At 28.3% G+C, this 25,359-nt stretch overlaps 1 protein-coding gene across 6 annotated transcripts in view; it reads left to right on the top strand.

Annotated features, from left to right (window-relative positions):
* LOC107442404 (acyl-coenzyme A diphosphatase NUDT19) overlaps nt 1-24,513 on the top strand; it is a 50,793-nt gene extending 26,280 nt beyond the window's left edge. For 2 of the 6 annotated variants that reach the window (XM_071179559.1, XM_071179560.1), the window contains exons 2-5: nt 9,301-9,491; nt 14,313-15,067; nt 17,027-17,234; nt 24,175-24,513. In XM_071179559.1, coding sequence (XP_071035660.1) covers nt 14,318-15,067; nt 17,027-17,234; nt 24,175-24,395 — 1,179 coding nt within the window. In that variant the 5' untranslated portion in view covers nt 9,301-9,491; nt 14,313-14,317 and the 3' untranslated portion in view covers nt 24,396-24,513. The other 4 variants (XM_071179562.1, XM_071179561.1, XM_071179563.1 and 1 more) reach the window with 4 other exon arrangements.
* The last annotated feature ends 846 nt before the right edge of the window (nt 24,514-25,359 follow it).

Below are 25,359 nucleotides of genomic sequence, written 5' to 3'. Positions count from 1 at the left end.
TATATATATATATAAATGTATGTAACTTTGATAAAACAAAGTGTTTGATTCATGCAAAAGTTTATTTTGTAAATTTCTTAGAAAACGGGAGAAAAACAGGCAAACAAACAGTTGATATGTTGAGATTATTGAGCTGTAAAAAGGAAAATGTTAATGCATTTAATTCCAAATAACACGTTTATTTTTTTAAAATAATAGCATTAAAACACTTTTACATCTATAAATCTTGATAAATAATTAACTGATCCAGTATTTTCCCTTTCAAATTAATTTATTTAAGGAAAGTAAAAAAAAGAAAGAAGAAAAAACGACAATTATCAGTATTTGTGAATAAAGGATAAATGCCATCAAATTACAGTAATCAAGATAAGAGTATTACATTTATTTCGAAATATTTCATAAGTGTTAGATCACTGGACCAAGGTCTGTAGCGGACTGAACCTTGACTCTTGGCATGATGCGTTGTGACTTGAGCGCCCCAGACCTACAGACCTCTTTAAGATCAGTCATGGTCAACATTTTTTCTTTTAAAAAAAAAGTAGAATATGAACTTTCTTTATTGTGTTTCTCTAAATACATCACACGTGTCTTTATGCCGCTCTTCCATCCAACCTCTTTTACATAGTCGTTTAATTATGATATTTTTTTCTCTCGCTTTATACTTTTTCTTACGGATCAATGAAGATGAATATTTCGTTTCTTTTAATTAATATTTTATGGTTTTTCACAAGGTCATACTCAAAATATGGTTTTAAATTGTTACTATTGTATTTAAAATCCTTAATTTAAGGATATTGTTCCCTAATGTTAAAAAGATATCCTTTTCTTTATTTATTTGATAAAATTTAAGGGTGACTTTTTGGTATCTTGGTATCATAAGTGCTCCATCAAGCTCAAAAAATGTCGCATCTCTAACTCGCAATTTATCCAGTTGAGGGGCAGTTGTGCCATCAGTTTTGTGTTTAATTCTGAATAATGTTACTAGCATCATTTAAGAGCATTTTAGAGTTATGACACTATTCTTGCCGGGGTGCGATGTATATATAGCACAGTAAAAACAAAGAGAGAAACGAAGAAAGTTAATAAGTTTTATTAACTGCGCACAAGCTGTAAGTATATAGAACCCATAAAATAAGTTGAAATATTGAGAAAATATGGAAAATAATAAAAAATAATGACAAGAGAAGAAAATTATTAAAATTTTTTTTAAAAGTATTTAAAAAAATATAATTTTTGATATCTTAAAAAAAAAATCGTAAAACAAAACAAAGAAAAGATATAATCTCTTCATCAGCCCACACGATTATATTTTCGGGCCCATCCAAGGTAACTAACAAATTAGACGTGCTTTAGTATTGCAGTAAGAATGCCATAAGAATGACTTTATTCTGTTTTCATATTTTGTAATCTGGCAATCTTATTACGAAAATATTTCAAATCATTCTTGAAAGATTCCGGTACGCGTAAGTTTATTTTAATTCGCTCCTCACTATGTAGATTTCCTTTTGTGTACTGCTCTCTAATCTCTTTACGTTTTATTTTCTGTTTTTTGCTTGATATATTAGTTTGTTTTTTCGTATGTATTTTTTTTTTTTACTTTATGTATTCTAATTTCGTTTTAATTTTTTTAAGTGCTCCTCACCCTAATGTATTTTGCTTTGGCGATATGGCTATATTAATACAATATTAGCAAGCACTCCTTTTTGCGGATATAATCGTGTGGGCTGATGAAGAGATGATATATTTCCTTTGTTTTGTTTTCCAGATTTTAAATTTTTTTTTTTAGATATCAAAAATTATATTTTTTTAAATACTTTCGAAAAATATTTTTAACAATTTTCTTATCTTGTCATTATTTTTTATTATTTTCCATATTTTCTCAATATTTTAACTTATTTAATGAGTTCTATATACTTGCAGCTTATGCGCAGTTAATAAAACTTATTAATTATTTTCGTTTTTCTCTTTGTTTTTATTGTGCTATGTTATAGTGATCATATTTAAAGCAGCTTTAGCGCTNTTTTTCTTTCTCCAAATCAAAAGTTTCTTTCGTGAACAATGAAAAGCTGAAACAAACTGAGCTATAAGTTGGGAAGAATTGAAAAGTTAAATAGGAATAGCTCACATTAATAAACAAAGAGTTCTATGCTATGCTTTTTTATTATACCGCTGCAGGTTCAATAATAAATTTACTCATCGTTATTGAGTTACACTTTCGTAATCTGGCAACTTCTATTTCTTGTATATTTTGAGTTTATTATTTTTTCTAATCGTTCTTTTCCTTTTTATTTCTAAGTTCATAGTATAAATACTATTTAAAATAGCTGTCACCTTTATTTTGCTAATATTTGCAACAGTAACTTATTATTTCAGTAACTTATTATTGACTATAATTTTTTATTTTTCAAAGAGGAAGTTTTATAAATTTTAATGATGAATTTAAATTTTTAAGATTTTACTTTAGAACACATTTCAAGTAGGCTTAACTTAGTAGCAAGCAAAGCTAGCATTGTTTGCAAACAAACCATATAAGATCACCAAGCTCATTAGTCTTATAATAAACAGTACAACTTTGAGTACAATTATAAAACTAGTGGGATTAGCCCACTAATTTTAGATTTATCGAGGAAAATGCTTGTTAAACTAAGCATGCAATTTTATATTTTTACCACTGCATAATAGTATTTTTAACATTTTAATTGAAGGCTGTTGCCCCTTTTATACAAAAAATAATAATTTTTTTACAGAAAATTTTATTAAAAACGAATTTTTGGGGTTATATGTATAATTTATAGAATTTATCAATTTGTATTTTTATTTTGCACAATTATTAAGGACGTCCATTTTTTATTTTGCGCATTTTACTCTAAATTTGGAAAATAAAGGTTACAGCTATATGGAAATGTTGCAGCAGTTGAGATTTATTTTTTATCTCTTAAAATTTAGTAAACTTAATTTGAAGTTTTTGTTTTACCTTAAAACAAAGATTTTATTTTTTAATAAAATTACTTACACAAGAGTTATTTACGAATGCGCAGAGAAATTTTTGGAGCAAAACAATCACATTTTTCATAGGCATTAACATTTTGAAACATAGCTATTAAGTTAATTATGACCTCTATGGCGGAATGAAATATAGTCACATAAAATATATACAATATTATAAACATTAGAAATTCGATATAAAAACTATTGTTGCACGAAAAATTAAAATTAAATTAGAATTTTGCTTAGCAGTGCATTTGTAGTCTTTTTTTAACATTGAGTATTTGTTTATAATAAATAGTTAAAAATATAGCCATGCATTATTATAGAGAACAATAACCAGCATATTTAAATAAATTTCTGAATACGGTTAATTTTAAACTTGGTGAAGTATTTCGTTTGGAAAATTTATCATTAACAAAGAAATTGTATGGGAATTTTTCCAAACTTGCTGGGTGTACCTAAAATAATTGGCGATTTTTAAAATCAATTCACGAAAAATTAAAAGAGGTCGAATTGTAGGCATTCTGCTGAGGAAACCAGAGACTTTCTTCTCGCCAAATTAGTTTCCAAGAACAACAGATGGCACTGCTGATTGGAAAAACTTTAAAGCAATGTTTTCTGTTGCATGTCAGATCATTCTAACAGAAATAATTTCTCGGGCATCTATTAATTTAGTTCTTTAGACTAATAACTGCAAAGATGGTATTTTAAAAACATTTTCTTAGTCTTCTCAGTTAGCAACGTTGTTTGTAGACCAAGTTTACAAATAATTTTGAAGCTTGGTCAAAAGAACTTATCTAATTTAAGCAGAGTGCAGCAAACCTTTTATTTATACTTATTTTAATTCTCCTTTCACCGTATTTTAAATTCATTTTTGGGGAAATAGGTAAATTAGTATAATAGTGATCTTGGTACAATGGCAGTTTCATTCCATTATCACTTAAAATTCAGAACACCTACAATACTAAATTTACGTAGCTAATATTTACTTACTTACTTATCCTCTACGTGCCTTAGGGCACTTAAGACCTCTAGCATATCCCTCCAACGCCTCCTGTCTCTAGCAATAGATCTTGCTTCATCCCAGCCAGATATTCTACATTCTTTTAATTCGCCCAAAAACATGCGCTGGATGGTAAGTCTGGGTCTTCCTCTTGTTCTTTTACCATCAGGGGCCCATGTAAGCTAATACACCATACATTTAATTATATAAATATTAGAAATAGGATAACTTATTTTTACAATAAATCATTCCTTTTATTATTAAAATCTAATGAATTCGCATAATATTATATTTACGAAAGAAAAGGAAGAAAAGAAAAAATGCAACTTTTTAAAAATTCGATTTCTCAGTAACTATTCAACCAGTTTATATCAAATTCTGTATTTTGCCATGTAAAATTACGTTCTTTAAAATGATGTTAAAAATTGCATACCTTACTATTAAAATATTTTTTCGAATATTATTAAATAAAATAATAGAAAAATAATAAATATTGACTATATTTTCCAAAATATCTTAGGGTATAATTAATTATCCAATATATTTTTGGAAATTTTGGATAATTTTATAATTGCGTGAGAAAAATTTTCGTTTCGCTTAAATAATTCTCGAGATATGGCGAAATGCGCAAAAGGAAAATTTATATTAGGGTGTTTAAACTTTGGACCGCTCTCCTGGGCAAACTAATGGGACTATATTTCCCAGAGTGCGGCTCTGCCCTATATTTTGAGGGTCAGAAATCCAAATCCTACTGATCATTCAGTCAAAAGTTATTCAGAATAGTCTTTTCTTTTGCACACTTTACATACGTAGGATGCAGTTAATTATATAATTATTGAAAATAAAGTAACTTATTCTTACAAAATGATAATAAATATCGAACGTTTCGTTCACCATAACAATCAAATGAATTTATTCTCGGAATGCTTCTCGAAATCCCTTAAAATTGGGGCCCAGAAGAGCTTCCCCGAAAATCAGATAAGATCAGACAGGTTTCCTGTTCAACCTTCACAGGAATTTTGACATCTGAGATCAGGTTTTAGGGATTCAAGCATTCCAGATACGTTTTCTATCATGAATTTAGGTTTGTTATCTTCCTTTCTTCTATTTTGTTTGCTATCTTTTCAGAAAAATAAAATGCTATTCAGTTAAAAATTGTAAGTTTGTTGAGATCAAGAAATGGATCATGAATTGAGTGAGTATCGTTCATTTCATAATTCTAAGTTTGGTGATCAAAAAAAAATGAGCCATGAATTGAATAGCTTTGGCCGCAATTTTTTACTTGCTGGTAAGAGATGTTAAAAATAAATTACTACAGTCAAACCCCGTTATAAGGAATACAGTTTATAGTGAACTCCCGGATACAGTGAACGAAATGTTCGCTCCCGTGCCTTGCTATGCACGTATAATATTATTTTTATGGATATAGTGAACCAAAAGAACAGATGAAATTGGATATTGCGAACTTTTTTCTGTCTTCGACTGATTTATTTTTATTTTTTGGTAATTTTGAAATTTCTGCAAGACATATCGAAATAAAATACATAAACCGAATTTTTAAAACCACCTATTGAGCGGAATGTAGCCATAAGATTTTTTTTCTTGTTTGCTTCTTCTACCTTAGTTTCTCATCCCTAAATAAAGGTCATCCCTAAATTTTTTGTACGCAAGACGAAGAGTAATAAAAAATAAAAGTTAACAAATTTTTTTGTTACAACATATTGTTTAATCATTTTCGTATTTTTTTTCATTGGTCGTTTATTTAAGTAATGTGTAATAAAAGGGAGCAGTTCGGAAAAATTAGTTAAAATCGTTTGCAGTATGGATATAGTGAACTCCCGGTTATAATGAACTGATATTTCGGTTCTTTGAAGGTTCACTATAACGGGGTTTGACTGTATTTTAGAGAAGGGTTCATATTTTCAATGAACTACTTACTGTTCAGAAGAAATAATTAGCGCTCTAAAGTTTTAAAAAAACAACGATCTATGAAAACTTCATATAAAAAGCAAAATTTTTTTTCTCGAAAATAATGAGTGAGAAACCACGTTTAAACAAGATTTTTATTTACATTTTTCGTTATACATCTTATAATGATCACGAATAAAATATTTTTCGTTATTACGTAAGAACTTGCGAAATACTCNTAAATCCTTTAATAACTTAGAAGATTATTATTTATTTCATCAAAATTTCCAAAAATCAGAAAATATCAAAAAATGGACTTAACCGCATTGGCTTCTGAGCGGCTCATATATCTTAATAATGATCACGAATGAAATATTTTTCGTTATTACGTAAGAACTTGCAAAATACTCAAATTAACGTACTTTAAAAACAGTTATTAGTGTATATTGCTTTTTTTAAACGATCAAAAATCCTTGAAATATACTTTTTTTCAGTCATTTTAACTAGAGTTCTTACCAAAATTAGTAATGATATGCGTACATAATTATTTTTGGTGAGAAAATTAAAAGAGAAAAAAAAAAGATTTACCGAATTTTTTTAATGTGTATTATCGGTATAAATTCAGATTTAATGCAAGAGATTAGATTCCATAAGATTTCACTGAAGGTTATAAAAACAAAAAAAGCAGTAATTTTTGCATCGTTTAAAGTTTGTGGAACAATAGTCAATCGAATTTGTATTGATTTGAGCAATATTGATTTCATATATTACTATAGTTTGTAATGATTTATTTTTGAATCTATCTTAACTTCTGTCCTAATATTTCATGACAAAAAAAAAATTTATGATATTTATTGATAACGATAAAAATAAAGCATAAAACATTTCTCGCTCTTGACGAAAGTGTTTCCTAAGAATTTTTCCGAGCTAACATTTCGTTTAATCTACTTATTACTATTTTCACTTATGTGAGGATGTGAATTTCATCAACTCATGAACTCGCCATTAGGTTTAATGCTGCATATTAACACAATAGAAATTGATTTAGAAATGCAACATAAAGAAGTTTCAGCTATTGGGACAGGACTTGGACCAGGAACGAACGAGTGCTCTTAACTTTGTACTCTCAAGTAATACAAAGCATATGCTTTTTTTTGTTGAAATGATGGTTAATTTTCCTGTTTGCATTGAGATGACACACGAGTGAGTGAAAATTTCGTCAAGCATTTTAAAGTTTACGTTTCGTCAAAAATGATGAATCATCAAAAACGAGAGTTTCATTTCTGAGAATGTAGTTTCTCTAAAATATCTTAAAATGAGTTTTCAAGCTTTTTATTGCCAAAAGATATTATCCAAAATGTAGATAAAAATGTTAAAAAAATAAATAAAAAAAATATATTTTTTTAATGAAAAGGAAAAGGCATGTGAAGACACTTCTTTAAGTTGCCAATTATTTTCCGTCAATAAACTGTAAGCTGTTCCAAATTTATCAGGTAATTTTAATTTACATATCATTCCGTATTTACACCGCTCAATATACACGATGAGGTATGTTCACACAAGAGAACGCAAATGATTATCTAAGCATGGAGAAAAATACCACCGAGATGTAATGAATCACTACTAAGGAAAGTGGTAGTCCAGTGGTTAGAGCATCGAACTTTGGCCCGGAGAGCTTAGGGTTCGAAGCAACTAAGACCTACCCAGTGCATGTAGTATACGTGCTCGTAAAATCTGTGGAATCAAAAGGCATCTGGTCGGTTGCTGAGCAGCTCCATGGATAAAGGGATCTGGATAAAATTTCCTTCCCCTCCAAGCCTTAAGTCTAAATTGAAGTAGCCTCACAAATGAGAGGCGCTCCAATCTATCTGAGCAAAGTTGAACTTCCACTTTAGCGGCGCTTTTTTTGTACGAAAATAATGAAATATTGCTCTGAACTCGCCATGCTAATGGCTGACTAGCTTGATTTGTCCAAGTGTTACTAGAAACAACAATTAAGGAAATCGGAACTGAAGGTACTAAAACCTGTTAGATTGAAAGACGATTATTAGAATGTGTTGTTTTTCATCCTGTCTTCCTCTCCAGTGTTTCTCTCTTGTTTAAATAGCACTTTGCAACTATTGTATTTTGAATTGTTTACTTTTTAAACAAATATTCTAAAAATATCAAATAAGGGCGGTGATTATATATCATCCTGTATCTCTCTTCAAATCTATAAATGCAAAATTTTACCATACTGAACACATTAGATTACAACATCTTTAAAATAATTAAATTGTGTTTAGAAAATTGTTTTCAATTTTGAAAAGAGGAGGAGTTTTTAACGATTGAATTTTAACATTAAATACTCAAAAATAAAGTACACGTATGCCTATGGTGTAGAATAATGAAGAAAATTAAGACATTGAAAAATTAGAGATTTTAACTTAACTTAAATTTTATGGAACATGTCTATAATTCTCGTAAAATGCACTTCTCTAAACGAAAGGATTAGTATTTACGATAATATTTTTTATTATAATAATTTTTATCGAATAAATTTAGTAGTATTTACAGAAAAAGTGCATTGGAAATTAAGGATTTCTAAATTAAGATTTAATATGTACCATAACTTTTTTTCGGTAAAACTGAAATTTTTTATGAAACAAACCTAGAATTTCCGGAAAATAAGCTTCTCGAAATTAAAGATTAATATCTCTTTTTTTCTAATTCAATATAAACAATTTTATGTGAGTGAAAAATTTAAAAAATAGACATTCGCCTTTTTTAAAGTTTATGATTCAACTGAAACTATGTTTTATTGTCTTACACGTGTATGTTTATTCGTATTATCTAATAAACCAACTGAATATTTTGCTGTAAAAAAATTAATAATAAATGTTTATTAAAACCTTAAAATATGTCCTTCCAAGAAGCAGGTTCTGACAAAAACTTCGCAACTTCACAAATTTCTTTTAACATTTAGAAAACTTTCCGATTCGACAAAATGTGTATTTTCAATGCTCTGTTCAATTTTCACAAAATAAGATGCAAATTTAAGTATTAAAAAATTTCTGTTTGAGGAAAATGTGTTGCTGCAAATGCTTTCTTTTATTTTAATTTTATTACGCTTATTTTTTCAATTTATTCACACTTATTTCTGAGCGTGCATAGAACTGCCCTGATCCGGATTTAAACCAAAAATAAATGAAAACTAAAGTATATCATTAAAATGACTCTAAAAAGGAGATGTGTCGATTAGTCTGTTTTCAAGAAGTGTTATTTTATTTTATTTTCAGTCAAATTATTAAATAATTATTATGGAATAAAATAATATTTTCTTTTGATATTTCCAAAAACAAAACCAGTTTCCCTTCGGTTAAATACACCAATGAAATTGACCCACTGCCGTTTTATTTCAGATATCGGCCTTGACCAAACTAATGTTTGATCACCTTCAAAAAGTCCGCTTCAGTTTGACGAAGTGAAAGCAAAAAAACGTCGTCATCCTTGCGGTAAAGCCGCTTATACACATCACCTGAGTCCTTTCTCTGTTTAGTTCCAAACCAACTTCCTTCAAGAGCGGAACACTGCATCTCCGTTCTAAAAACAGGTAACATTCTTGGCATTCTTTCATCTTGGTTCTTCTATTCCTCAACAGATGGCAGTAGTATATCGTGATGTTGATTATGTTTGACACGTGATGATGTGTTTATTTTGCGTATGCTTAGGTGTATTATGTTTTGTGTATGTTATTTTGCGATGTAGTCGTAAATAGTGTCGGTTACATTATGTGCAATATAATTACTTCGATTATATTTTAGTGGAATCTAATCATGTTGAAGAATTTTAAAGTTTTAAATGTATATAAATCTATAAGTCATGTTGGTAAATTTTGCATACAAGATTTTAAGGTTACTCCGTTGATTCTTACAGTTGCAAACACTAGACAATTTAAGTGTTTTAGTACAGATTGTAAGTGTAAATGTTAAGGAAAGTTTTTTTAATATTAGATTGATACGACATAGAAATAATATTAAGTTTTTTTGTTGATAAAGTAAAAATACCTAATAAAATTTCATAACATTTCGTGGATACTAATCCTTCATGCAAATCTTATCTATTATGAAATGAATTTTATGAATAAAAACATATTTATATCATTATTGAATTATATTATATCGTTGAAATTTAAAACTCATGGTATATTTGTTTATCTTTAAATTTGTATTTCAGATAATTAAATATATTAAGAAGTAAAGAATATTTATTTTAGCATTGTTAATTTTTTTTGTAAATGTAACTTATAATTTTTAAGAAATATCAAGTCATTTACAGCTTTGCTTTTAAAGCATTTTTATTCAAAGTGATAAGTGTTAATGGTCTCTTCTGTTGTTACAAACAACATTAACTACCTAATTCATTTTACATTATAGTAAATATTGCAATTAAAGGATGGAAATTTTATTTAATTTTAATGAGTTATGAAAAATCTTTTTTTTCTCCAAACAAAATTTAAAAAAATAACACAATTGTGTTATCAATAAATATTTTATAAAAGTAAAATTGCTAAATTGTACACATATGCAAAGCTGCATATTTTAAAGTGATAATTGCAACAGTATGCATCATAGCAGAAATTCCAAAAATTGCAGAATTACCTACAAAAAAAATTTGCAGAGAATTCTTTTATTTATGCAAAATAATGTACACTAATAAATAAATAATTTGCAGCAGAATTAAACTCTTTTAGAATAACTAACAAGATAGAGAAAGGACCTTTAAAATCAGTGTACCATCTTGCACATATGTCATATGTGTAGAGTTATTGAACTATTAAATAAAACTGAAAGTTAACAATGTTAAATGACAAAAATTTTTCCTGTTTAGTAATCATGGTACTAAATATTTATTCCAGTATATTGTAGTAAGAATTAATATAGTCTAATGATTTTATAATTTATTTTTATTCTCTGTTAGTACACCCATTTTCTTTTTATATAGGTCTGCAAGTTTATAGTTAATTACTTTATATAGCTCTATAAGTTAGAGTTAATTATATTTAAAATAGCTAATTATCGATTAGCTATTTTAAATAAAATTTTGATTCTCTAGTTTTTATTAATCTTAATTAATTTAAAGGAAACTTTATTTTATCATTTTCACTATTTTTATTTCTACCCTTTTTCTTCGAAATTTTTCTTGCCTTAAGGTTATATTGATAAATTAGTATATCAATATTTGTATTCAGCTTTTCCATCACATCTATGAATACTGCATTTTTCGCTTAAATTTTTTTTTTTTGTAGTTAACTGAAATTACAACTACATTATTACAGATGTAGTTGACTGCTACTACTACTACTTTATTGCTAATGTAGTTTACTGCTACTGGTGATGCTACACTTATTTTGAAATGTAGTCGCTAGAGACTACAGTATTTTATTTTTTTTTAAACATTGTTAAGGATCTCGATTTACACCCATGTTCAATAGGGTTTTGAAAATAATTTGACTTAGTTAAACATGAGAAACTATTAAGAAATATTTATTCATGTGTATATGAGTCAGTTTGTTATTCTAAACCTTTTTTTTTATGAATTGGTGCTCTTAGCCTTCAAAAATTAATTCAAGAAATGCTAAGGATCTATGAAATATTTGCAATTTTGTCGAGTGTTTATACTTTATTATTTTCTCTGAGCAATTAAGTACACGAATAATTACAGAGAAAATATGCTCGATTCCCTTGAAAAAGCATCAAGTATTCTTCAGAGTTCATTCCAAGGTATGACCAAAATAATAAATGAAATATTATTCGTAATTGCTAGTTTAAATATTATAGTTATTATATATATAGGATATATTAAGTGAAATAACTCGCAGCTTTGTAATTCTTTCAGATTTGATAAAAATTCTTGAACCTAATTTTTTTACTTAACTGACGTTAAAAGTATTTGCCAGAAATCAGTATAAGCTGCTATTTTTTTTTATCACTGCTGACTTCACTACTTCTTTTAAAAAGTAGCACACTGCACTATAAATTACAGAAAAGAAATGATTCTAGTTTTTTTTTTATACTTGTAGCTCACTACTTCCTACCATTGTGATAAGCAAAAAATTTTTTTTTTCAAAAGTGACTTTTTTACTGTTTAATATGATTTTCTGATAAATATTTGATAAGTTTCTAAACTTTCCATTAGAGCAGTGTTTTCCAAAGTGTGGTACGCGTACCCCCAGGGATACGGGAACAGTTTAGTGGGGGGACGCGTTCTTATGCGAAATATCTTGCAACAAACAAAAATTTTTATTTAAAAACAAAGCTAGCCATGAAAATTTACGATTACGTATTTTTCTATGGCCTATTTTTTGCCGAGTTAACAGTTAATAATTAGCGGCGTCAATAGCCAGTTGTGATTTTTAACTTTTGTGCAATTTTTATAGTAAAAAAACATTCATTTTTGTATTAGTGGTACACAGGGTTACGTAAAATTTAGAAAGGGTACACAAAAGTCATAAGTTTGGGAAACACTGCTTAGAGGACAGAACAATACATAAAAACTTCGTATTGCCTACATGGGAGTTGTGGTATTTTGCATAAAAAAGGTTTTCCATAACAACTTAGAAATGTGGCTTATTATTTCTTTGCTCCATGCCCTAAATAGAAAAATTTCTGTAACGATGTGGGACGAAGCGGTTGACACCCAAAGTGATTGGAAAGTCTTAGAGACAACCGAGTAGTAGTCCGTGAAGAACTAAGAATAACATAAGAGATTAAAGCTCAAACTTGACGGGTAAAACTCATAGTCAATTCTGGGCTAGTTAGTCGCTGAATCTTTTTTAAATTATTGTTAAGTACAAGAATCGGGCAATATCACTTGGCTATTTATAAAGGTATGTACAAGATGAGGTAAAAGTTTAAAAATGATAAATAGCTGTGAAAAATACCTCACTAAAATTTAAGATTTTAATGTGTTTCAAAAATTATTAAAAGATCATCAATAAACATATTTTGCTGTTTTATGAAATATTAACGTTAACCGTAAGAGTAACTGTTCTGTGGAAAATGTGTTCTCATTTTAACATTAGTCTTGTAGAATATTAGAGATTTTCTTTTTGAATTAAGAAAAAAAGTAAAGCATTCCCCCAACTGGATTCCAGGGGAGTGATGGAGCTTAAGGCTCCACAATTTTGTGACCAATGGCATGGTTGTAGTGATGTGGTCTGCAATTGTGCACAGGCCGCTTTTACTTCCCAGCGAAGCTAGTACCCATTGATCTGAAACTGGGTGAGCTTCAAGTGTCCACTGTGGATCGATCCCCAGTTCTGCACAATGACAATTCAGTGCCTTAACTATTGAGTCAAATATTTTTAATTTGAATCAATTTTTTTTAAATATTGAAATATGTCTATACTTTATTTAAAAATTAACGAGAACTTTTGCCTAGCTTCAAGACCTTAGAAAAAATTTCTTTTTGTCTTTTTATTAGGGTTGAAATGATTTAAATCACTCAGCGGCAAAATAATTCAGATTTCTCTACATTGCAAGTTTTTAAAAGGCTTTTAACAGACATTTAAGCTATTTTTGTTATGTCAATTTCCTAACTTAGAGTTTTTGGAGCAAGCTCAAAGAAATTTTGAAACTGCCCTTCGAAAACAGACAAAAATTTTTTAATTCGTCTTAATGTCAGAAAAAGAGTTGAGATATTTCATCCACCTCTTTTTCTTACAAACAAAAGATTTTGTGCAGAATTAAAAATGTTTATTCTTTTTTATGCAAAATATTTTCCAATGCTGCATTGACTGTATAATTTTTTGTATTTTTTTCATTAAAATAAAATATTCGTCTGAAATATATGCTTAGAAATTGAGAATCTGATTTGTGTATTTGAAGCAGAACGATCAAACTATAAGAATGTTCTATAATTTTCTAAAAATTTTTAATTGTATTTTATTATTCTCTAAAATTATAAATTATTTTATTATAGTTTTGTATTTCTGATAGAATCATTTACATTATTGATGCGAATTTATTATTAAATAAAGAATAATAATGTCATATGAAAACTATGATCTGGATCATTTGAAAAGTCAACTGACAAAAACAATTGCTTATTTTTGATAAAACTTGGAGAGGGATCACAAAAACTATTGCATAAATCACCCATTCCTTACACCAATGCAATTTTTAATATTTTGATGTTTCGAAGGTAATTAGGCGTTGTTTTTGAAACTAAAGAAAACACCATAAAAGGGAATCGGTTTTAAAATATTTAATAATAGGATTTTTTAAAATATTTAACGTGTAAACATAATAATTTATAATATTTTACTTTTTATTGCAGTGACTAACTTTTATTTTGACTTATTGATTGTTTTTAGAGTAGTGAAATTATTTATTTTCAATAGTTTTCTTTATTTTTAATTTTTGTTTTGCAGCTATAATGGCAAGTCAACCATGGAGAGAAGCATCAAGCTTAATCATAGCATCTCGTCTATCACTCCACGATGTCGTTGCTAAAGGGAAGAATCTTGCAGAAGTCATGGGCTCAGCTAAATGGAACTATACCAACAAGCAAAGCACTCCTGATTACAAAATACTCCTGATGAAAAGAAGTGGCTTAAGCTCATTCATGGCTAATGCTTTTGTCTTTCCTGGCGGATTGGTGGAAGTAGCTGACTTTTCACCTTTATGGTGGTCTGTGTTCGACAAACTAGGTTTTAGTAGAAACGAATTGATGAAATTTTGCTCAAATTTTGGTAGTCAAAGACCACCAATGGTTACAGACCCAGTAACTTTGAAATCTAAACAAGCTGAACCAAATGAAGATTACCTGCCGGCAGATATTGGCTTCCGAATTGCTGCTTTAAGAGAGACATTTGAAGAATCTGGAATAGTTCTGTTAACAAATCCATCCCTGGAAACTTCCCAAGAAGCAACAACGCACACCCTCTTATCGAAGAACATCGACATCCGGGAATGGCAAGAAAGAGTTCACAATGATGCATATGCATTTTTAGATTTATGTTTAGAAACTCATATGTGTCCAGATATCTGGTCATTGTATGAATGGTCTGATTGGCTGACTCCTACTTCTGTAGGTCACCGTCGTTATGATACTATGTTTTATTTGTGTTGTTTGCCTCGCCAACCAGATGTATTGCTTGATCAGGGTGAAGTTACTGTGATGAGAGTATGTTACTACAATTAATTATTATTTTTTTATTTATTAAGTTTTATGCAATTAATTTTCTATAACTGATCCTAATGATAATTTTCTTTTAAATAAGATTTATTGTTTTATCTGCAATAAGCAAATAAAAAAATAAAGAAAACATCTCGAACAACCGTGTATTTAATGATCAGATTCACTTTCTGGTAGCGTGCATTTTCTGAACATTAATGAAATGAAATAACCTTATATTTTTAGATAATGTTAGGGGTTTCTGCTACAGTAGTATTTTTTCAAAAGACTCATAAAAAATGCTAAATAAAACAACACATCCCTTTTTTTTGTTGCTAAAATCACACATGGAACAATATTTATTAAACAAAAGGAATAAATGATGATTCACTACAAACGAATGTTGAAAATAAAAGGAAAAATTATAAAACTTTGATTCCTTCATGAAAGCTTGTTAAATGTTGCTCTTTATACAAATGGCTGGAGATTGAAAAGACTAATAATTTACCTTCTCTCAATTACGTTTCTGTTAAAAGCATTTGCTAACTTATTATTTTAGTAATTTTTTGATACTTTTTTTTTAATTTTGGCTATATTCTATTTGGCTATGAACCAACCCTGGAATATGTTAAAGTTTTGTTTATTTTGAAAATTACTTTTTCATGTCTTATAACTATTATATATATTTGTATATAACCATCGTTGAACAGCCGACCCAATTTTATGAGTTTATGACTACTTATGTTCAACTCCGCAACCTTGTCATTTTGAACCCAATCCAGAAACAAGGGAACTCCTGGATCAAGTGTTGGGAGAAATTTGCCTTCGTGGAGGATTTTTTGATGGAGATAACCCACATTTGTATTACATGGAGAGGAAGACCACGAGAGCCTCCCACGGTTAGCCTAACGGCAAGGGGACTCTAACCCATGACCTGTCTACCACTGAGGATATTTCACGTCAGCACTGTGGTCATTGAAAGCCGAATCCGGAATTCGTATCGAGTGGGATTCGAACCCGGTTCGCTGCATTGGAAGGCAAAAGCTCTATCCTCTGAGCCATATCGGCTCTAACTATTATATTTATCATATTTGAGAATTCCTTGATTAAAAAAAAAACTTCACTGACTTATAAAAATATGAATTTAATAATTAAAGTCAGCATGTTTCAAGCACTGAAAAATAGGTGTCGATTATCAAAATTTGCCAGAAAGGAAAGGGGGAAAAAGTAATTTGAAATATAAAATAGCTAAAAAAATAATAAAATCAATTAATTTGTGTTTTTAATAAGAGAGTCAATAATATGCCAATTCCCTTTTTAATGACTGGTTCCTCACTACCTCTTCATAGCACATGGAAATGCATTTTGCCCTAATTTGCCTCTCTCAGCCACAGCAGTTTTTCTATATTTGGTTTTTCATCTTTATTCAATTTTCTTTTTCACTCTTGGCTACTTTGGTTTTTCTAGCTTTATTTGTCACCTTTATTCTTAATTTTTTGTTTGCAAATCCCTTTTTTCGTTTTTATGTTTCAAATCCCTTTGTTTTCTGCAAGCACATCTGGCAAATCTTAAAAGGCTCCTATTTTTTAGCACTTGAAATATGTCCAGATTTGTTACCCTCCTCATATTTTTGTAACCAATGAAATTTTTAAACAAGTATTTCGTTTTTGAGCACTTGAAAACAGGCTCAGTTTTATTACTATCTTCATATTTTTGTAGCCAATGATGTTTTTAATCAAGTATATTTACTCCGTTTCAGTTTCTTGAAATTATTTATTTACCATTTAAGAATTGTGTGTAGACATTCTGGACCAGTTTCATTATTTTAATTCTAATTAAAACAATTATACTGTTCTGAATAAAAACTTACATTTTCTTGATCTTAATCATAACTGCAACAATTGTATCGGAGTTGATAATGACTTTATAAATATGGTTTTATTTATTTATATCTTTATTTTTTTGTAGTGGGCCACTCCAGATGAGATGTTGGAGGATAATTTAACTGGCACAGTATTCCTTGCTCCTCCTCAAGTATACGAGTTGTCTCGTCTCTTACCACTTCAGTCATATCATGATTTAAAACAGTTTGCCAAAAAGCGAGAGACTCAAGGCTGTGAAAGATGGATGCCTATAATAACCACTGCTGAAGATGGTGCTATATCACTCTTGCCAGGTAATATTATTTGCGTCAAAGTTTTGAATTCATTTTACGCATTTGCCCCCAAAACAATAATTTGCAAAAATATTATTTTGGGCATCAATATTATACTTATAATGAGTCATTTTTTGTTAATGCCGCCATGCAATTTGAAGATTAGTTGTAATTTTGTCTGAAAATGGCTATCAAAGTCTTATATTTATGTCAAGATAAGAATAATTTTTATTGTTACAAATTCCACTTTAGAAGTTATTTTCCCACTTATCCCTGCCGGCCGGAGACTCCCCATGCAGTAAATGGTGACTGGTGCATGTTAAATATGTCTGGTCACAAAGTACTCCATGTTCCTATAACAAATCAATACTTCCCGGACTACTGATCTAGGAGCTTGCTTGTTTTCTGGATTGGTATCAAAATTGCAAGGATATGGAGTTGAACATTGGTAATAGTAAACCTAGAAATGGGTCGACTGTTCAATGACGGTTATAAAATAAAAATTAAAAACAATGCCCAAAATTACATTTTTTAAAGTTTTTTTTTATTACTATTACATTCATTTTTTAAAATGGTGTCATATACTTAGAAGTTGAGTTGCAAATTCCTCTTAAATTTGTTGAAAACTCAATTATTAGGGTAAATGTGACCGAATTTTAATATAAAAAAGGACACTTTAGAAACAAGTTTCACATCTGCTGTGCGAAATTTATTTAGTTTCTTTAATAAAATAAAAATATAAAATAAATATATAAGCTGTGCGTTATAAAATAAAAATTAAAAACAATGCCCAAAATTAAATTTTTTAAGTTTTTTTTTATTACTACTACATTCATTTTTTTAAAAGGTGTCATATACTTAGAAGTTGAGTTGCAAATTCCTCTTAAATTTGTTGAAAACTCAATTATTAGGGTAAATGTGACCGAATTTTAATATAAAAAAGGACACTTTAGAAACAAGTTTCACATCTGCTGTGCGAAATTTATTTAGTTTCTTTAATAAAATAAAAATATAAAATAAATATATAAGCTGTGCGTTATAAAATAAAAATTAAAAACAATGCCCAAAATTAAATTTTTTAAGTTTTTTTTTATTACTACTACATTCATTTTTTAAAATGGTGTCATATACTTAGAAGTTGAGTTGCAAATTCCTCTTAAATTTGTTGAAAACTCAATTATTAGGGTAAATGTGACCGAATTTTAATATAAAAAAGGACACTTTAGAAACAAGTTTCACATCTGCTGTGCGAAATCTGTTTAGTTTCTTGAATGTCAGTATTTTCTACATGAGACAAATTTTCTAAATGGTGTCATCCAGTTTAGAGATGATCTTGAAAAAAAGAAAAAAGAAGCAATTGAAATCTCAGTTTCTTGTAGAGAATGTAATAAAGTTTTGACAGAACAAAAATTTGCAAAGTCAATTCTGTTTTGGTAGAATAATAGAACAAGATACTGAAACAAACTAGCATTAACATTAAAAGAGTTTAATTCAGCATACATGTTTAGTTGTAATTTTTATTTGGTCATTTGGGACTAATGCTTGCCTGCTACTTTTAAAAACATTTTTGAAGTTAAGACAAAAGTAACTAAGTCAAGTCTAAGTATTGAGAAATAGCTGGTCAGAGATAACCAATATAGTGTGTACAGTAAAAAACAAAAGATGTAATTCATGAATGTTTAGTACATTTTTTATTAAGTTAGTGTCTATTTTAAAATCAACTTGCACAAAACCATAGAATAAGAAAATAAATTTAGATTTACTTTGAATTTCTTACCTCTATATTCTAAAAGTGAATTTTGATTTTTTATGCTAACCTAAGGAATAAATTGAAAAAAAAAATCAAAAATAGAAAAAATATTATATTTTAAACTCTTAGGTAATATGTGTGAATATATATTTGAGTTAGTAAGTTCTAAGCCCATGCTTCAGTTTTTTCCAACTTTTACATATTTTGAAATTGAAATGTAAACGTTTTATAAATATGCTTTTTTTATAACAGTGTATTCTGCAACAATTAGTAAAACGTTTTTTCTCAATATTGCATGTGATCATTTATCACAAAATCCCATCGTAATCAAACAATTTTAGCAATTTATAGATAAAAATATCATATTGATCTCTGAAGCCATTCAAAAGCTATTAAAGAGAAATTAATGTATAACAATGGACTTAAGCACTAGAATCTCATGAAAGTGGCTTAAGTTTAAAAACTGCCACTGGTGCATTTATTGACTGAGGAAAAACAATTTAAATACAAAGAAAGTACCAAATTCTTGATCTTGAGTTATTATTAGCAAACACATATACAGATAGGTTTGAGTTGATAAAGTTTTGAGCACATTGCTTCTTGTTCATATAATTATTATTTAAATTGAATGTTACTTTTTTAATTCCCTTATGCCTGTATTTAATATTAAGTGGTTTTTTGTTAATATTTGTTATAACTGTGATTAATTTAAAGAACTGATTGTTATTTAACATGATATAAAATGCAATTAATTTCCAATATGATTTCATTATTAGTATTGTCTAATTTGAGATTTATTAAATTACAAGTATTGTTAATTTATTGGTGACTTTTTAAACAAAGGTATTCATGTTTGTTTAAAAAGTCCAAAAGAAAAATAATAAAGTTGTCATAATATGCATTATTTGTTTATGTTCCGAGCAACTTTTGTATCCTAGTAAAACAAAATTAATATTTCGATAAAATTTTATTTCACTTTTAACTATTAGTGAAATTAATCATTGTTCACTTTGCTTCATTTACTTTAAATATTTTAAACACTTTGTAACAAAAAAATATTTGGTATAAAAAAAATTAAACACTTTCAATTTAAAGTTAAAAAATCAGAATTTAATCACAGAAATCTATTTTTTATGTTAAAATGCATATTTTTTAGTAGTTAGCTTTTTTTATATCTCTGGTGAAAATTGTAATTCAGTTAAATTTTTTATAACATTGTCTTGTAAAGTGTTAGAACCTATTTAGTAATTATTCAGAACTATCTGTTATAATTGGTTAAAGGTGAATTATGTTTTATTATAAAAATGTTAATTATGCTTTTAAGCATTTTATATCAATGCCAGAATTTAAGGGAGGTGTTCTCATAAATAATAACTACTCATATCAATTTCCTTAAGGGACTCATTTTATTATTGTTTCTCATTAAGAACTCTGCTCTGATATCATTGTCATATACTCGCAAACCTTTACTTTACATGCTAGGCAATGCTGCAATAATAGCGTTTGTGGCTAGGCATGGTCAGGGGATAGATCACTGCTGTTGACTGAGTTTTATCTCCATAGATGATATTTTAGTCTTCCCTCGGCTAGTATAAGGTGCAGAGGTGATTGTGCTCCTGAAAAATCCGGATTTTTCCCTAACTGCGCTCCGGAAGTTTCCGGAAATCTTAGGTGCAGAAGTTTTAAGAAATCATCGATCTCACATATGTATAAAAATTCTTGAATATTTTATTTAAAAATATTCGAACTGGGCCATGGCACAGTATAGATCAAGATGGCAAAAACTTATTGGGATGACCTTGGCCTGTCATAGGCTGTAGTGCCCAAGAGGAACTAGAATTTATACTTGGCATCTTTCATTTGTAAATATTCTTTCTGGTGGAATAATAAATGTGATGAGAGATAAAAATAAACTTATACATAATTATTCATTTAAATTGTGCTGTATATAATTTATTTAGAATTCAATGTTTTGAAAATATCAATGATTTAAATTTATAAAGACATTATTCGTCTTTAATGATTTTACTCAAGAAATTTTTCGGATTCACCCCTGAAGGTGTAACCTGGCTTGGGGCTGATGGGTAAATTGAAGCCCAATTTATTGTAAAAATTTAATATCCTTTCACAATCAAAGAAATATTTAGTTATTATTGTTAATAAATAACTAATGTTAAGCTAGTAACAAAACATTAGTTAATTTGGGCAATATTTTATTAATAAAATAAATTTAAGACTAGACTATTCATATGTGCACACTAAAGATAAAGCAAATAAGTATAAAAATAGTTTTTTAAATGAATAGAGCTGAAGTTTGAAATAAATGCAATAGTACAATGCAATGTAATCATTTTGTAATTCATAAAAAAATTGTGCCTTAATATTAGCATCAAAAGAAGTAGATTTTATTACTCCTAGCTCTATAGATAAAAATGCCTCTCCTTTAACATATTTGATTGTAAATCTTTTTAGACAAATTTTAGTTTTGAAAAAAATTTTTCCAATTCACATTTTATTACAGACATCACAAAATGTATCTTCATATTGGTCTATGCATTAAGGAATGCATCAATAAAGTCATTTTCAAGCATGTATTTATTAATTTTGAGACAATTTTCTTCAAAAATATGTTTATTGAAATCGTTAAGATAAACCATTTTGAACTCTAAGTTTTAATTAAGATCTTCAATCTTCATGATAAATTGTGATGTAGTTTTTCATGGAAAATCCCTGAAAACGAATCTCAATCAATGAAAACTATAATCAAAATTATAACAAACTTATAGGGGAAGCAAGGTAAGACCAGATAGATAAGATTCGAAGACTTGTTGGAGCTAAACTGTTTGACCAAGAAACTGTCAGTTTTAATCAAAATATTCACTGTTTAGTTATATATAATATATAATACCTGAAAAGTCATAATTGTGCTACATTTTTTATAAATGATTTTTTTCTAGAAAAACCCTTACATCCATGTTCCTTGTTCTTAACATTCTGTATTATATTAGAATTTGAGTACTTGTGACTTAATACTTCTTAATTTTTTAAAATTGTGGCTTTAATCAATAGAAATAGAGTAGTGACAAATCAAATTTAGTAATTTTGGCGTTTGATAAGTAATGAAAAGGAAACAAAGTCATGAAATATAATGGGGACAAATTCATGTTTGTGAAAAGTGTTTTAAGTAAAACTAGCTAGCGTTAGAGTAAAAGGAAAGTGAAAACCATTAAAGTCTCTCATGGTTAGCCCAAATGGCAGTAGAATGATTTCTCTCTGCTAGTATATGTATTTTGCATGAGTACTGTGATTTCTAGTGGCAAAGGGAGGTATAAAGTTCAGCCATGGCATCTGGATTTGGTAGCATCCATTCGAAAGAACACTCTCTTTAGTTTTGATTTTTTTAAAACACTGCCATTAGTTTAATTTTTTTATTTTTATGATTTCAGTATCAATATATGTAAGATAGCTTGATATTTTAGATTTAATACCCAACATTTTCAGTATACTCACTAATTTTGCAGATTGTTGATGAACATCTTGCTATTTTGAAGTTGAAAATAGGTAGGAAAAAGAGTTTAATGGAAGGAAAATTTTTTTTTTCCTATTATTTCATAATTTAGTTTTAGATGTCTTATTCTTATGCTACTCTTCGTTTTTTTTTTTTTTTTTTTTTTTTTTTTTTTTTTTTTTTTTTTTTTTTTACATTCTCTCTCTTGCCATTTTTATACTTATTTATTACGCAGAAAAGTTTTTTAAAAATGTGCAAGCAAGTTGACTAGAAAGTTAAAATAAAGGGTGTTCTATCCNCCCCCCCCCGAAAAAAAAATCAACTTTTCACTTTCTCCTTTGTTTAAACTACAATTTTTCAGTTTGTACGAAAGATTTTAATTACAGGGTGCTTATTACAGGTTACAAAAATAAGCACTTTACAAAAAGTGCTTATTTTTAATTTACGTTTTTAAAAGCCCTTAAAGGTGCTTTTTTTATTCAGAGTTTGTAAAAAGTGCTTATTTAAAAAGAGACTTTTTCTTTGCCATGTTGATTGTCATTTTAAATTACAAAAAATGCATGATTTCCACAATTTTCACTGCAATATTTATCAAAAACTAGTTATTTTATCATGATTATGTAAAGTTTTTGAAAATGTTTTTGAATTTTCTTGATTTTATGTTTAAAAAATTAAGAACTTAACGATAGAAATTTTTTTATTTTTTATTGCTGCACAGATCCTAATTATAATTTTTTTTTGGAAAGTAATTAAAAATATTTTTTGAGAGCTTAAAAGGTGCTTATTTTTTGTTGAAAAATCTGGCTACGCACCCTGAATTAAGTTTCCTTATATCCATATTCAACATCATAATGATTACCAAAGTGAAATGAAATTAGTCTAGAAGCTTCACATTCCATCAAAATTGTCTGTGTTTTCGTATCGCCCGCTTAATGATGCAGCGCAAAGAGCACTTGCCTTATTTTTTTTGTTAAGTTCTGAAAATCTCTCTGATATTATGTCTGAATTCCAGTATTCAGTTCAAATTAGAATTTTATTTCACAAATTCTTTTTACAAAGTATACTCAGGTTTTATGGATCGATAACTTATTCCTGGAATATTCTTGAAAAGACAGACAGTTGTCATCAATATTAAGCTTTATAAATATACCAAATCCGATTGCATAATCGAGTGCAAAAGCACCACAACAGACATTTCTCTGTCTGTAAAGCAAACTGAAAGTATAATGAACAGATCTGGTCTAGTTTAAGTTTGCAGCGAATAACAGTGCTCACTTTAAAAGTGGATTGTTTAGAAGTAATTTCTAAAAGAAAGTGCAATATTTCATTGGTTTAGATAACTTTTGTTTATTTCATCTGAATCATAAACCTGAGCAGCTTTCATAAAGTTTAATGCTGGTTGACTAAACTTTTATCACAAATAGGCTAAGTAAAAGAAGACATTTTGCTGAAAAATTGAAAATCTGCTCGTATTCAGCGAATATGCATACATTTCCGAATCTTGCACATCTTTGCGCAATTTATAGGGTCCTAATTATGATGCAAATCTCTACTGTACTTATTTTTTTCATGTTATTTCATTACTTAAGCATTTTTGTGCTTTTCAGTATCGCCATGGTATTTTTTCTTCTTTTTTTACTGCAATTGTTATTGTCTGTTTTCTTAAAATTCAGCATCAACTTAATGTATCAAAATTTTTTTAGGAGATGATTTATATCCAACTGACCCAGATTTTGAAGGCATAAGAAAACCAATTGAATTTGAAAATGGTTTGGAAGCTTTGAGGGCAAAGTCTAAAAATCTTCACCGTATGGAAATTCGTGGTCCACAGTGCACTATGTATTGCAATGTTACCCCTTCTTGTGGACATTTGCAACCCCTTACCTTTAAATCTTCACAGCCTATCGTCCAATCTTTCTTGTGAAATTAACCACATTATCAGTTAAATGTATATTTTGTATAAATATATCTTTTTTTTTATACTCATGTTTGTATATGTTATTTATAAAAAGTAAATAAAAATTAGTGTAAGTACACGACAATTGTTTCTTATATGTTAATAGCTAAAATTATTTGTATATTTGCTTTTAATTCTGTAAATTTCTTATAGGGCTGTTTATTTTATAGTTTTATTAGTTTAAATTATATTAATATGTAAGGGAAATTTGTATTTGGTTGTTCAGCTTATTTTAAAAAAATAATCTTTTACTAATTTACTTTTAAAATGAATTAACTGTTTTATTTGGTTTTGTTACTTAATATTTTTTATGTAGTTTTAGGCAAGCTGTGTCAATTTATCGAATTTCTTACATGCCATAAATCATTTTAGGCTGAAATGCTTCCCTGGAAAAATGGCTAAATTGCTTTAAAACTAAGGATTCTAACGTAGGCGCTAACGCACCCTAGGGACATTGAAGACTCCAAGGGAGTGTTAAAGCTTTCTGGAAAATTCATAAAACTTACAGAAAATAATATTTTAAATAGGGTGCACATAAAAATTATTTGTTATTTTTTCATTTATTTTTGTTTGTATTGAAAAATTAATATCGATTTAACTCTGCATGCATTATATGTTATAAGCGATTATTAATGTGGCAATTTATTGAAAAAAGAATTACTAACCAATTAGGTGAAGACTTTGCTTACTGTTCTACACAGAAAAGTTAACAACATGTTCAATGACTTTTTTTTTAATTTCCTTTTCAAAATTCAAATTTGAAACTTTTTTTTAAATTTATAATAAATTTTGATATTTTTTTCTTTGGTTTGAAAATTTATCTCAAAATTTTCCTTTTGAAGATTTGTAAGTTGGATTTGTCTTTATTTTTAAAGTTTCACTATGACACGTAACTATAGGTCTGATAACTGTTTTATAGATCTTCAACTTG

The sequence above is a fragment of the Parasteatoda tepidariorum genome, chromosome 4 (genome assembly GCF_043381705.1).
Source record: "Parasteatoda tepidariorum isolate YZ-2023 chromosome 4, CAS_Ptep_4.0, whole genome shotgun sequence".
In the NCBI taxonomy this organism is placed as follows: Eukaryota; Metazoa; Arthropoda; class Arachnida; order Araneae; family Theridiidae; genus Parasteatoda; species Parasteatoda tepidariorum.
Note: the sequence above shows the minus strand (reverse complement) of the source record. Positions and strands in the feature narration are given on the sequence as shown.